General features: G+C 35.3%; 1 protein-coding gene and 1 long non-coding RNA gene across 3 annotated transcripts; both read left to right on the forward strand.

Moving 5' to 3' along the window:
- The first annotated feature begins 1593 nt into the window (after positions 1-1593).
- Positions 1594-7604, forward strand: LOC139973556 (uncharacterized). The gene is made up of 5 exons (XR_011795245.1): positions 1594-2084; positions 2492-2791; positions 4259-4309; positions 4891-4999; positions 6211-7604. It is a non-coding gene; the product is annotated as an uncharacterized lncRNA (long non-coding RNA).
- Positions 7605-9569: 1965 nt separating this feature from the next.
- LOC139974107 (uncharacterized) lies at positions 9570-15215 on the forward strand. Of its 2 annotated transcripts, XM_071981026.1 has the most exons (6): positions 9626-9701; positions 9861-9914; positions 10878-11174; positions 11441-11644; positions 12060-12141; positions 12661-15215. In XM_071981026.1, exons 3-6 carry the CDS (start codon positions 11027-11029, stop codon positions 12998-13000), a joined length of 774 nt encoding a protein of 257 aa, XP_071837127.1. In that variant the 5' UTR covers positions 9626-9701; positions 9861-9914; positions 10878-11026; the 3' UTR covers positions 13001-15215. The 2 variants fall into 2 exon arrangements, with proteins under 2 accessions (XP_071837126.1, XP_071837127.1); XM_071981025.1 differs by lacking the exon at positions 9861-9914 and having other exon boundaries at positions 9570-9701.
- The last annotated feature ends 280 nt before the right edge of the window (positions 15216-15495 follow it).

Consider the following 15495-nt stretch of genomic DNA (forward strand, 5'->3'; position numbering starts at 1 on the left):
CCCCAGGCCGGCCATCAGTCTCCAGCCCCCCACCCCACTCAAAAGTACCTTCCTACGCCACTGTAACGTTACACATTTCCCAGTGTGAGGCATATCACAGGCGTGTGGTAGGATTCGGACGCTTCCTAGGCCCTTCCATTTTCCTTTTAATTTCGGATTACGTAACCGAGGAGGTTTTCAAGCTGTTACAGTCGTAGTACAGCGTGTCATAAAACTAGCGTTGACTTAATCATGATTCATGATAACATTATCTTTGTCTTTGTTAAAAACAAAACAATTCATATAATTAGAAATATTTAGTAACACATATCTTAGATGTTAATCGTTAATCATATCTAACGAAACGACAAAGCATAAAGCCATTGCAACACCCCCCCCCCCTCTCGCCCTCTTACTACTTACCGTACTACCCCATCCCAATCAGATGTTAAACAAAATAAGAAGAATACTTTTATTGCCAACATTTTTTGATGACTCTAATAACACAGAAGTGCCAATAACAAAAGTGTCAGTGTAACATTACAATACATTAACATATACTGTAGTGTCCAAGCACGTAGATGCCAAGTAATGGTTTTCATTGATTACTTACGCATTGCAACGGACTACTACGAATGAACGTATAAAATGCAGTGGATATGGTTGAAAGTAATCGATGGACGTGATTTATACATTCTAGCTATTTAATAACAACGGAAAAGTCACATATATACAGTATCATAGGAATAAGATCAGTTATGGCTTTTAAGTATACTGGTCTTGGATGGTTAAGGATTTTTCAGTTTTCTAGACATAGGTTACTGATGAGTTCTATTTTTAAATATACTAGCATGTAATTAACAGTTACTAGCTCCATCAAAATATATCTTATGAAGACATCTTATTATTAATCGATTATTATTATATATTAATTAATAGTTAATTAAAAATATATATTAATCTTATTAATCGATCACAGTAGCATAGTCAAAGGGTCAGGACAGGGGAAATGTACCTTTCCACCTACCCCCTCTCCCAGTTACATACAATTAGGGACGAGACGGGCCCTACAAAGAAAAGTGGCCAAAGAATTACCTATATATATATATATATATATATATATATATATATATATATATATATATATATATATATATATATATATATATATATATTACCTATAATATATAATGCTTGACAAAGTACATGTTTCATAGCACATGAGTGTGATTTTCGTATCTGAAGGTTTTACTCATTAGCCTTACTAACCATTGAACAAGAATTCTCTCAACAGGTTTACTCTGATTCCAGTTATTGACAATTGAGTTTTATGGAACTTGTTGATTGTAGTCTTTTAATGATGACTTTAGGCGCAGTATTGATGTTTATAAGCTTAAGACAAGTAATACAAATTTTTATCAGTTCAGGTTTCAGTTCCTATATTTCTTTTAATTTCGTGAGAAATCACCCTTTAGGCAAATGAAGCTCATCAGCTAAATTGACGGAATTTAATAGTCTACGATTTTGCCCCCTCATGTAAAATACAGTAGGCAAGCACTTTCGTGGTTAGTCTTGGCCAACTCGTTTGTAATACTCTTTTTCTCGCGTGCAAACTGCACATGCCTAAGAGTCCGTTTTTGCCTAGCACGAATGTGCTTGCCCACTGTATTTTACAAGACCGAGGATCTGTCTGATACAAACGTCTTGTACATTACTCCAAAGAGGGGCGTGAACCTATGCAAACAACAATATTGTTATTCATATTTTTGACAAAGAGTATTACAAACGACTTGGCCAAGACTATGGAACTATAAACAAGGAAGTCAGTTCTTCCTTACACTACAGAAACCGACGTTCATCCTAAGTATATGTATGCTTTCACTTTGTTTAATGAAGTACTAGTCCAGGTGTCCAACAGTATCTTAGTTGTACACAGAAGCTAACTTTAAGTCAAGGAAAATGGCCTGTAGTCCGTGAAACACAACATTTTTTTATGGCCGTACATAAAGCTAGAACGTTGACGATGACACTATCGATTTCATTTTATTTCAAGATTTTAATTCTGTTAGTAGTAGTGACGACTTCGCTTGAAGCAGACAAAATATGTAAGTTACTTTCTTTATATTTTACCTTGCATTAAGGATATGTACATAGCATCTTTTTGGTGTGCATGGATGTTTTTATGTAAACTCCGTATGTAGTGGATTAGATGTATTATAGTGGATGTCAATTGATTTAAAATGAAACGTTTCTTCTTTGGAGGGGCGGTGTGTATACATATACAATATATAGGCTACAATATTCATCATACTATACCATGTTATATGAACAATATTTCCCATACTTTGTGATCATTGTGTAATTGATACACATGCACACACACACACGTTTATTATTGATGTACACAGATCAATTTGAAGGATGTTAAACGAAATATACACAGCAAGGATAAGATGAGTTGAGATGAGATGAAATGAAATAAAACTTTGTTCGCTCATTTTGCCTTTAACAGATATTTCTTATGTAGGTTGCTACTTCTTTGACCGAAACTCCAACAACTCTTTTGCCGGACGTTATTTTCCCAACAACCTCAATGAAAAAACGTGTTCGTCATTTTGTCATGAACAAGCAGGGAATAATTTACCATTTGGATTGGCAGATGATAATATTTGCCTATGTTACAACACATCAACAAAGTTTCAAGCAACGTTTCGCTTAAATGATGGTTATTGCCAGAGCAGTTGCCAAAATGGCGGACTTGAATCAACGTGTTGCGGTCAGCAAAATTCAGTAGCCGTGTTTAACTATACAGGTTTGTATCACAGCGCATTCGCTAGATGTAATGAAAGAATTTCATAAGTGACAGAAATCGTGGTTTATACAGATTTCTATCATTCGCATGCTAATATTTCCTGATTCAATTCAAAATGTCCTTACCGGATAATACTGCACAGCAGCACATGTAACATGATGTATGATAGGGAAACTTTCGCGTCAAGTTGCCAGTAAACGTGACACTATATCGCAGAGAAAGCACATGAATGCTAAAGCACTTCGCATTATTTTCTATTAAACATTGTGTGCAGTCCGTTCTAATACCGCCAAACAGTACTTCATTTAGAAAATCCATTACACGATTTCAATCTCACATTCAAACAACCTGCGGTACCGGCGTTGTCGGACTCTACAGGTTTCACTGTAGTTTCAACATCAATAAGCATTTTACTGCCTTATGGTGCATGTATATTCAAGCAAATTATGCAACTAAGTACAATTAGGGTCATGAACGCGAAAGGTTTCTCGTATAATAAGGATAACGTCCTTCAATTCATTCGACAAACAAAAGAAAGCGTCCTTTAATTGTGAGAGGGCAATTGTCTGCTCATTGAGAGCAAATCAAAGTGCTTAAGAGAGTTAAAATTGCTGTGTTTGAAACTTATGAAGTGAATACCACTTTTCCAATATATTTATACTCCTCCAAATGACTGAAGTGGGGAAAAATGACTGAGGCAAATGAATGTATAAATAATATGAATGAGTAAAATCCAGAACAGTTGAAAAACTTCTAGCCTACACCGGGATTCGAACCCGGGCGGCTGCTATATGCATACACCGTATCCATCTAGCCCAAGGACACCGATTGTCTGTCCAGGGGATCAAAACTAGAATGGAAGTTCGATTTTGAGAATATATTGTATACGGTATAGGCTGCTAATTTAAGCAACCGAAGAATGGCCAGGCGGTCCGAAATACTTGCTTTTTCATATACATTAAATACATATTACAGGGCGTCATTTGCGTTATTTCTATTCTAAATAAATAATATAAGTAAAGTTGTTTGGCGTCTATCTTGGCGCAGAGTGCTCTATGTCTGGTGGACAGAGCGAAATATATGTTGAGACTAGTGTCAACATATATATATATATATATATATATATATATATATATATATATATATATATATATATATATATATATATATATATATATATATATATATATATATACATACTAGCTCTTCTTCAGTGCATGAACACGGAAAGTGACAAGGAGTAGCTGGTATGGAAACTCTTTCAAAGATAAATTATATAAAAGGTAAAAGATGTATACCGGGATTGGAACAAGAGGCAAATTGTCCAGTTAGAAATATTATCCAGGACGAAACGGGATTCAAACCCCGGCCAATTGTTCAGTTAGAATTGTTACCACAAGTCTGTATGAGGTGATTGGTGTGTTTCTCAAATAGGTCTATTTATACGACTATGATTTCATTTTGCAGCTTCCGCTAATGTCTCGAGTTGCCTTGCGCAAGACGATCACGAAGTGAATGGTAAGTTTTCATATAACGTGGAATAGTATAATCTTTAACAATTGAATAGCTTCCATGTATATTATGAGCTTATCGATTCAAGAAGGCTCAAAATTTGGTATTTCTGCTGAAACTGGAAAGATATTGACCGGAATTTATCGTGTTGTGAAGGATTTGTATCGATCTTAATAGTGTTACATGGGTCTTAGGTTAGTTTGTGAAAAGTGACAATAAACGTAAGTCATTGGTAATTTAATAATATTTACCACTCGAAATATGGACTAAAGGACAAGTTATACAAAGGACGTGAAATTGGCAAACCAATGGGCTCTGCACATTAAGTAACACAATTTATTAAATAATCAAGTTAAATAAATGTTAACGAAAAATGTGCAAACAACAATGACACGTAAAGAACAGATACTGATGCTTGACAAAAGTGAAACCAATCAGTCAATTAACATTCTGACGACTTTTAATGTTAACATTACTTGAGGTACTGTTCTGTTTACCCGCCAATAACTTAAAGGTGTTCACTTTTCGGACACAACTTGTAGAACATTATCACAGTAGTTTATACTATTTTTATTATATCATTACAGTTGTATCCACATTTCTTTGTAAAGGGAACTGTATTTATGGAGTATTCGGGACGTTCCTTTTCATGGCCGTTGTTTGCTGTCTATCACTGGCCTACATGTATCATCATATGTAAGTCAAGAAACTCAAATATGCTGAGCAATAATAATAATTAAGGAACCTCAAATTGAAAGGACTGTTAATTTGATTGGTTCGAAGGCGTTGGACCCAGAAACATTTTCTGCTCAAGAGTATTGTATTGGCCCTGGCGCTAACCAATAGCATGTAAATGCCTTGCAGGATCATATCCGAAATAAAGTGTATTCAATTTACAAGGTTGAAATTTCGCGCAACTGGAGTTTAATTCTTCAAAGTGTTGACGTGAATATGTCGCAATAAAAAGTCTTGGTCTCACCTGAATGCTACAACTTCAACACGAAATGATGACATGAGGCCTAACAAGAGTGCAAGTACTGTGACCCTTGTCTTGTGCCTGTGTTGGATGTTGTAATTGGTGAAAACGACCCGAAACAGTTCGCCTCAGCAGAGAATGTTTGTGAATTCGACGCCTTCACATTTTCAATCACATGTCCTCAACATCAAAGAAGGGATTGACTAAACATCCACCCCCATATTCTTCCTAATCGTCTCCCACATCCTTCAGTGTCTCTCATATGTTGTATTTCTTACTCATCCTTGTTCACCACCATTATTTATTACCTAACATAATTACAACACCCCTCAGAGTTGATCTCGACAGCCTTTGATCCTCTCTTTGCGCTTGTCTTTCATCTGACGTCTCTTGTTTTATGCTTAATGTTACTTTATTCATTGCTCATTTGTCAAAATTGAATTTTCTGTCCATCTGTGTCTCTCTGTCTATCTGTGTCTGTTCATGTGTTTTTATACTTTGTTTTCGTTTCCTCTGAAGAGGATTCTGATTGAGACGTAACTTTTATATTAATTAATATTAATATACCTTTTGATACCTTTAAATATGCGTTCATCGTTTACGTTGCTAAGGAAGGTTCAACTATAACGTGATGGTTAATGTTTTCCAAGAGTTCAATATTTCGCCGTTCGAGTCTAGAAATGCTTGTACCTGTATTGTCGCTGAAATGGTTTCCCCTATGTACACTATATTAACCACTTCCGCGAAATGATTTCCATTCGTGAGCTTTTCGTTTTCAAGAGGCTATGATAGAGGGGGTGATTCGATTAGTATACATACTGTGAAATTATTATTGTCATATAATGTACTCTTCAATGCTATATATAATATATGGATATAATAACTATTGTTTATTTATTTAACACCACAAATATCTACATTAATCTTACAGACGCAGAAATCGAGACCATGAACTACCACGGCCACGATCACGAACATCTTCACAGCACCGAAGTAGTCAAATCGTTCTTGAAAACTCTGAACTTGGAACATATACCACATGTTTCGATAGAGATCATCATAATCAAAGTGATTTAAATACGAACAGGTACTTAGATGGTACACACCCTCATTGTGAAAACTGTTTCAGAGCAGTACGTAAAGACGATGTGAGCCTACCGGACTCATCAACCTGGCTAAATGAAACAATAGAATTATATTAATTTACACTTAGGCTAATACTGAAAACATCAAACACAACATATAATCATTAGATATTCTTTCCAGTTTTTTCGACGTTTGTTTCTCATTTCTCTTCATGAGTCTCACCTGCTGCAATGAGTAACCATCAGTATGTGTGATGCATTGATGTACAAGTGCGTAGGAACCGGGGTGTCTGTGGGGCGCCGCCCCCAGTGAAAAATATGGAGAGGCGGATGTATCATTCCGCCCCCCCCCCCCGCTTCGCAAGTCAGAAAACCCCCTTTTCATTTCCAAATGAGAAAAAAAATCTCATTTGGAGCACCAAGTTGCATCTAAGGCCAGGTGAAAATGCAAAATTATATACAAAATGGAGTGGGTGGGTTGAAGTGTGCTATATTGCACCAAATTGCATCTGAGGCCACCTGGAAATTCCCAAAAAATCACACCCCCTCCCCTTAGACCCCTTCCCCATCCCGGCCATCAGTCCTCAGCCCCCCCCCTCCACTAAAAAGTACCTTCCTACGCCACTGTTGATGTATTTCTGAATGGAACCGTATAAGATTAACACTTCTGGAGTCTAATAAACAAAATTTTGAGTGTGTATTGGGGTCGATGTCGTGGTGGGAGTGGGGGAGGGCGGGGGGTGTCGGTGTTATCATACGACGACTTTGTAAGCTTACAGGCGCAGTCGAAACCAGTCTGCCCAGAAGACGCCTTCAGTTGACCTTCGCGGCCGGTAACTGCTTTCCACGTGTGCCTATTGGATAATCCTACCGGCACTGACTTACAGTGGATCGAATAACCAACAATCCACTACGCATATAGTACTAAGAGAGCCCATAACACAATTACGTAAAAAAAAAAAAAACGATCATCTTTGACTATAGCAAAATGTTTCAAACCAATGCGAGAGTAGAGAATTGGGCATGTAGGCGTTGGAGTGGTATTTTTATTTCGTTTCATTTTATACTCCTATTTAGTACGTTACTTTCATAACATAATTAACTAAGCAGTAGGCCTACGTACTTAATAAATCCATTAGCCGATAATTATCATTGTGATCGTCTGTCCTGCACACAGCCATTGAAACTAAAATAATGTATTGAATAGCGAACGAAGAATAAACTGTCAGTAACTATTGAATTGATTTGTTTTCGACACGTCATTCATATTCATTTAATTTCCAATAAAAGGACATTATCCCCGGACAAAGAGCACAACCTTCGTTTGGACTATAATCTGTTTAATAAAGGTCCCCATGTTTTCGTTTTCACCCTGACTCGTGCCATACGTGGGCGCACATAGATACACATCTCGGTTATGACCAGTGATTACTGACCGAGGAAGTGGCCAGGAAGTGGTCAGATTTGAAGCAGTGTATTTTCTACTGTAGGGAAGGTCGGCACATACAGTGGCGCAACAATAAAAGAAACACGAGGTTCATCGAACGTGGGCCCCAAATTTTGGGGGATTTAAAATTTGATTCCGAATTTTTGAGACAACGTAAATAACTTTTTTTTTTTTTAAATCTATAACTTTCTGTTAAGTTCTCCTCAGATGACGTTAGGGTGAAGGGCCCTGTTTCTCACTATTGGACCAGGACCCTGAAATCATAGCAATATTTCTGGGCCACTGTTTTTTATGTCGGGGTACAAATGGTCGAACAAATGCCCCTGGGGTCCACAGAAACTGCAGTATTTTCATATATTTCTTTGACCCATTTTACAACGGCAGATAGTTTATTCGGAAGTTATTAGAGTCCTAGAGGAAAAGTGTCCCGGAACTATGGTAATTTTCAGATAATGCATGTTCTCTTATAGCCATTTTTAAGCATTTAAATTCCATTTAGAGAGAGGGATAAAGATGTTAATATAATATATCGTTGGCTGGTATAGAGCCTGGTGGGTTTCGATGACAAGCTGGACCAGTTTAAGAAAAATCAGGATTCTCTCGTAGACATTTTTAAGAAATGACGATTAAATTTTGAATTTTGATCCCATTAATTTATAAGATAATTTGCATGAAGGACAACATAAACGGAAATTATGATACAGTGTCACAATAGTTTATTGGCTTCAAATGTAACTTTTTATTTGCGTGACATGTACCGTGTATCTTTATTCAGTTCAAAGGCAATGATTGTTTTGCATACTATTTACGATCAGGATCAGGTTACTCCTACAACGTTAAACATGATTATGGTGAGAGAATACCACCGCCGTGCATTATGAAAACGATAATACGGAGACGTTAAGGTTCCATCACAATGTTAAGATCTCTTCGTAAATATAGTGCCATCTTTCAACAACATGCTTAATTGTTTCAGTAAATACATGAAAATATTGCAACAAAATGTAAAATGCCTTAAACCTAGTTAGAGAAGAATTTATCATTGTGCTGCATATTGACAAAATGATTATTTATCAAATGTCATCAATTTTACTATTTGCGCGAAATGATCAAATTTAATGACTTAATGTATCTCATGTCGACAATATATGACAAAATGATAAATTGTTTATCAGTAAAAAGAACCTTGAAGTCGGTGTATTGCAACAAAACGATCAATAACGTTCGAATGGATCAGAATGTCATCATTTCGACATTTTGCGACCAAAATATCTAAACACTTCGATGGCACCTTAAACGTTTCCATACATACTTTAACCTAAAAGTTCTTAATCCTTTGAATTATTCATATAACTGGTATTTGACACTTGAGAATGGAGACTATATCGGAAAACCATTGCCATATACCAAGAGCGATGAAACACTCGGCAATTTCCTGGTCATGTTGGGGTATATATTGGTCAAAGCCTTTAATTAAGAATGAAGCAGGATGACTCAATTGTTTTTATGACATTTATAAGAGATTTATTATATGAGATTTATAATCATTATAAATATAATGTAAGTGCATACTTAACGCTAACTTACAATTGTGATGAAAGGAAAGCAGCGAATTCTTTCACTTAACTGAAGTAGGAGATATAATGTAATTACTGCAATTATAAAATAAAACGCCTACTAAAAGATTTAAAGCAGACAAACACTTTTCATTTTGATTCTAAAACTAAAACTAAAACTACCTTTAGCAAACACGTAGGATCAATTGCATACACACTTTTATGAGTTATACATCGAGTATTTTATATCTAACTTCTAGAACTATGAGGTTGGTGATTACTTTGGCGATATATTTACTTTTTGAGACTGCTACTGGTAAAGAGGAAGAAAGTTGTAAGTGTTCTTTATTATCATATTTGTTTACCTTTTCCTTGTAGATAGTTGTGTCCGTTGCTCGATTGTTGCAAACTGCAAACGACTCTGTGTGGTTAGTAAATGATTGTAACGGTATAGCATACGTAACCCATCTATGTTACGTTTTTCTTGATACAGTTGACGATTGACCGTAATTAGTTCCAGATTCCACGTCGCTCTAGATTCTATCAAGTAAATATATTACAATTTACCAGTGTAGGATTAAGGTTTATAAAAGATTAACACTGTTGCCAAACATCACAACATTTAATGATAATAACTCCTGTTAAACGGGTTCATTGTAGTTAAGTAGACTATGCTTTAATAATCAGCTGTAAAGGTAAATCTAGGCCAATCAATGAGATACCATCATTCCTATCGTAAGATTTCACAAATCTACTGATCTTAATTTTACAGTAAAATTAAGATCAGAAAAGTAAAAGTTAAGAAGTTTATTTCGAAATTAGACCATTACTGGGAAGGTGGGTTGGATAACCTATCCTCGGAACTCTTAACGTTATGTTCAACATGGCAACTAATGATTCGGCCATGGGTGGTACTCCATCATTAAATATAATTCACATGGAATGGAAAATTATTACTTCTTGTTATAGTGAATTAAAACAGCATTTGAAAACGTCAATTGAAAGTCTGAACTAGACATGAGATAATAGATCGATTAAATCGATTAATTTGAAGGATTCTATAATGTTATTTCAAATAGCAGTTCTTGATAATATACCATTTACATCACTTTTGATAGATCAGCAAGTTTTTATGTAAGAACTTGCAATATGCAATGGTATCCACGTAAAGATCATGCGACCTTACGGATACAGTTAACTATTCGTATGAATTTGGCCTATCAAATCGTCTTCAAATGTTAGCCTTCCTTCGAAACTTATGATAAGCAATGTAATTTCCATGCCAAGATGATAATTTTGTGAAATTATATTAAGATATAGCTACGTTTGACTACCTCCATGGACATAATCTAAACAAGACTAGTAATTTCTACTACTGAACACCAAGTCATCTGTCATCACCAAGTCATCTGATGCAAAAATATATTTAGATAATCCTTACTCATAATTTACATTTTTGTTAACATTACATTTTGAATCATAAATTTCTTATTTCCAAATTTGTATTTAGATTCATACTTAGGTTGCTATCATAATTCAATTGGTAAAACATCAGAGACTAACCCACCAGATGGTAAGACGTTTAAAACAGACGATAAGATAACAGAAAATAAATGTCGGTATTACTGCTTTGGAGAGAAAGGTTTACCGTACTTTGGTATGACAGTGGGCAGTAGATGCTACTGTTGGAATTCATCTGCTGGATATCAGGTTTATGGGAATGTACCTCTTGCGTCATGTGATCACAACTGTCCTGGAAATGAGAGCAACATATGTGGAGGCGCCAGAGCAATATCAATTTATGGAGGTAAGTTGTATCCTATCACACTATTTTAAAATGTTTAAGAATAAATCTAGTTGTTTAACACTTCACAAAAAATGTGATAAAAAACGAAACAATTGCATTCCCTCATTTTTGAATACATTCAGTTAATAACACAACTACTCATATTTGTGCTACTATTTGGCAATGGGTGTGTTGTATAACTGGATATGTACACGTTAAGTTCTAATCATCTACGTTTCATTTCGAATTGCTTCATAATTATTCAATAACGTGGTTATAATTTTCAGATTCACTCGTAGAAGAAAATGTCGACGAAACTAGATGTCCTAAAAACTTTACGCAACAAAATGGCCGTGTGGTCAGCCTTAATGATACTAGGGTTACTTTTTCTTGTGATTTCGGATTTGTTCTGAAAGGCGATGAATGGATGCGTTGTAATATTACGTCATCTCAAGATTACAACTGGATCGGAGTTCAACCAACTTGCGAAGGTATCACGAAAATGTATAATTTATTAATCATTATTAATCATGAGTTGGGATAACAAAGGATTAAAAACAATATTTTCACATTTTTGCATGCACGTAATGCCCTGCTTTGGGTAGGGTGGTGTGAGGGTGTGTTGGGGGTGGGTTGTGGATACTTTTTTTATGATATGGACTAAACTGAGTCTTATCTAATAATTACTAAAGAAGAACCATTCATGCTAGTTAAAAAACATTTCTTACATTGGTGCCAGCTTTGTGAAGGTGCGCACACATACATGATATGTATTCGTACGCGTGCATTTCTGTGCGTCTATAGATGCGGGATTTTTGTTTTCAGTACGAACAGTAACTTAAGAGATCGTATTCTATTCAATTAAGTCCAAACGTAAGCTTGATATCTATCATTTCCTCCTTTCAGATTACAGATTCCATATGATGATTGGATTGTTGTCCTTAATACTTCTGCTATTGGGTGTCCTATTAACTGGTTGTTGTGTCAAGTATGTTTCGTATGTTTCAATTTCTCACCTATCTGTTTCTTAAATAACAAGTCCAGGCACTAATATTACGCCACAATTTAGATCCACATTTTAGTAACTCGTGTCGTTATAAAATCGAGTTCCAGTCCTGAGTCTGCGCAGAGAATTTAGTATTGGTCAGACATTTTCTGTAGTAATCAATTTATAGGAGTTCGTTTTCTATGTTTCTGTGTGTTATACTTACGGTAAGTGCATAATTAACGGTCATTTGGGGTGATTCGGTACATTATAAACAATTTTGATTTTAATTGTTGACAGAAGTTCATAATATACAACTTAAAATTATTTAGCTATTAGTTTTTTTTTGCCCTGAATAGTGTTGAAGTTTTGTATAACTTACTAATACGAACCCCTTTCTTGACTTTCAATCACATAAAACACAACACCTAAGACGTTTCAATTCTTTTGCAAACAAATTGTATTATGATGGTCATATATGCAGTTTCATATAATCAATGATGTGTGTTGTTTTCTTCATAGGCAAACGTGTCAACGTTCATTTGCATCTCCCCCTCCTCTTCCTCCTCCTCGTCCTCCTCCTCGTCCTCCTCCTCGTCCTCGTCCTCCCCCTCCCCCGTCAAAAAGTGTTTCTTCAACATCATTATTGGACGATCAATTTGTGACGAGAACATTACGAGACAACGGTTTTTATTCAACATATCATAAACGAGATAGCCAATCGGACTCTAAAGAGAGCAGTTCTGAAAGAGGTTCTACCAGCGATCCTTACATCTATGGAAACGAAACGAATATATCCATTACATCCTTTGAAATAGATATCGAAAACCAAAGATCGCCTGATACCATTTACATATACTAACCCATTTATCATGAGACTTTTCTTAATCAAGTTTTTGTTAAATTTTTATTTGACCAAATTCAGTAAATGCATATTTTATAAGACGTTAATATATGGTGCAGTGAAGACATTTCAAAATGAAATCAATGATAGAGAATATTCAAACCGTCACCACGAGACGATTTTAGAATAAAATAAGATTTAGGTTTTCATATTTCTATGCTTCGTTAGTTTTGTTGTGCTGAAGTACCTATGTTGAATATAAAACTGTTCGGGTAATATGAAATAATCAGAAACACATTTTAGATATTTATCAAAACCATACAGCTGAAAGACAAAACATTCGATATTTCAAATACAGACAAGTTCCCCCCCTCCCTACCAGCCCGACCAGGGGTTACACAATTTAAGAAGAATTCAAGTTTGTCTTACGGCATTTGATGACCCTTCAAGCAAAGTATTACAAATGTTAGGATTAATTGCCATGAATGTAAGTTTGTCCTTAGTTACAGAGATATCACAGTGTATATTTACCGTCACATTTACAATAAGAGTGACAGCGATCACCTCACCAATATATGTACATATACGGCAGTGGTCAAGCATGTAGATACCCACTTATGGTTTGCATTGGTGTAGTGCGAATTGCGATTGACTACTACGTATTCTCACAAGAGCTCAGTAGTAAATATGGTCGAATATGATCGATAGACGTGATTTATAATATGTAGTGATTTAATAACAACGGAGATGTAACCTATATAGAACAATAACATAGGAAGAAGATCAGTTATGGTTTGTAAGAACACTAGTCTCGACTAGTTAAGACTTTAACAGTGATTTAAGACAAAGGATAAATCACCTATATAGAACAGTATCATAGGAATAAGATCATTTATAGTTGAATGATTGCTGGTCTTGGCTGGTTTAGGCTTTGTTATCGCATCCTGTTATCTTCACATGAGCTGGAATGTAATTAAAAAGTCCTTAGCGCCATCCAAAACTATATTATTAAGATTAAAATTAGTAAATTTAATATATACCAGGTGGCAAAGCCAGGGGGTATAAGGGTAGCGAAAAAGTACTCTTCCCCCTTTTTCTACCCCCCCCCCCCACAGACAATTTAGAGACGAAACAAGTTTTGCAAACAAAATTTGGTCAAAGAAAAATAATTAGCTGCAATATACATAATACTATAGATATGCTACTTGTTCTTATGGCAAACTGCTATCTGTCAATGTTGCATTTACCATAATACTTTACATTTTTTGAAACATAACCCTTTAGACAGACTAAGGAGGTTCATCAACTAAACTGACTGTATACCGTATAGTCTAAGACGCAGATAATTAGGTCACTTCATCAGATGCAACTCAAACCTGAATGGGAAGATATAATAATTCTATCCCCTTAATAACATGTTTAGATTACATTTTCACATTTTTCAAGGACACATGGTAATGTTGTCTTACTTTGTTGTTTATTTGAAAGAAAATGTTAAAAGAACATGTTTTGGTTAATTATTAGAACATAAACACTAATATTTATAGGTCTGCACTTAGGTACCGACGTCATTAGCTCTTTGTCTTTTAAAGGAACATTCTAGAGCATATTTTGCACAAAGTAACATAACATATCAGACTAAAAGATTGTATGAAGTCATCCTTTAATATAATGAGCACGCAACATTTCCATTTGGATCAATACAGAGATAATACACACCTTCGTTTAACAACCAATACGTATTATTATTTATTTGTTAATACTTGATATCGTTAATATATATATACAAGACCGTAACCACTCGGAGCCATTCGGAGCCACTGGGAGCATGGGCAAAAGTACCTTTTCCCGTCCCCAAATTGTCTGAATTCGAAAACTCTATACACAAATGTAGTGAAAATGATATCATCATAACACCATATATTGCTTCTAATCACCCTAACTGAAAATAGAATATTAATTTTCAATTTGACCCGCCTTGACCCACTCTATTCATTTGTAGCAAATTTGATACAATGGGTAAAACTGGAAATATGACAAAGATTTTATCCTTTTCTACTAACGGTTTATTTTCAAGATAACCATACCATAGATTAAAAACATTTTAGACTTCAAAGAACAAAACAAGGTGAATACGAGAGTAAAGCAAGTCATTTCTGATTGAAATTATGTATGTCTTAGTGAACATGATACAGTAACAGCTTATATCACGGTAACCAAACCATAGACTGAAAACGCATATACAAAATAGGGACTTCAAAAAACAAAACAAGGTGCATACATGAGTAAAGCAAGGTCAGTTCTGCTTGTAATTGTACCTTAATGAACACGATATAGTAAGAGCTTATCTCAAGGTAACCATACCATAGACTGAAAACACATATAAAAAGTAGGGACTTCAAAAAACAAAACAAGGTGAATACTTAAGTAAAGCAAGGTCAGTTCTGATTGTAATTGTGTCTTAGTGATATGCATGGAAGCAATTTCTGTTCTTGTTGGGGCAAAGTTTTGCG

This window comes from Apostichopus japonicus, chromosome 9 (genome assembly GCF_037975245.1).
Source record: "Apostichopus japonicus isolate 1M-3 chromosome 9, ASM3797524v1, whole genome shotgun sequence".
Taxonomy (NCBI): domain Eukaryota; kingdom Metazoa; phylum Echinodermata; class Holothuroidea; order Aspidochirotida; family Stichopodidae; genus Apostichopus; species Apostichopus japonicus.

Bases quoted from the DNA above. Each gene is read 5' to 3' on its own strand.
- LOC139974107 (XM_071981025.1), top strand. From the start codon at position 9,590: ATGAGTTATACATCGAGTATTTTATATCTAACTTCTAGAACTATGAGG. The intron at 9,702-10,877 runs GTAAGTGTTCTT...ATTTGTATTTAG, and splicing joins TGGTAAAGAGGAAGAAAGTT to ATTCATACTTAGGTTGCTAT. The intron at 11,645-12,059 runs GTATCACGAAAA...TCCTCCTTTCAG, and splicing joins AGTTCAACCAACTTGCGAAG to ATTACAGATTCCATATGATG.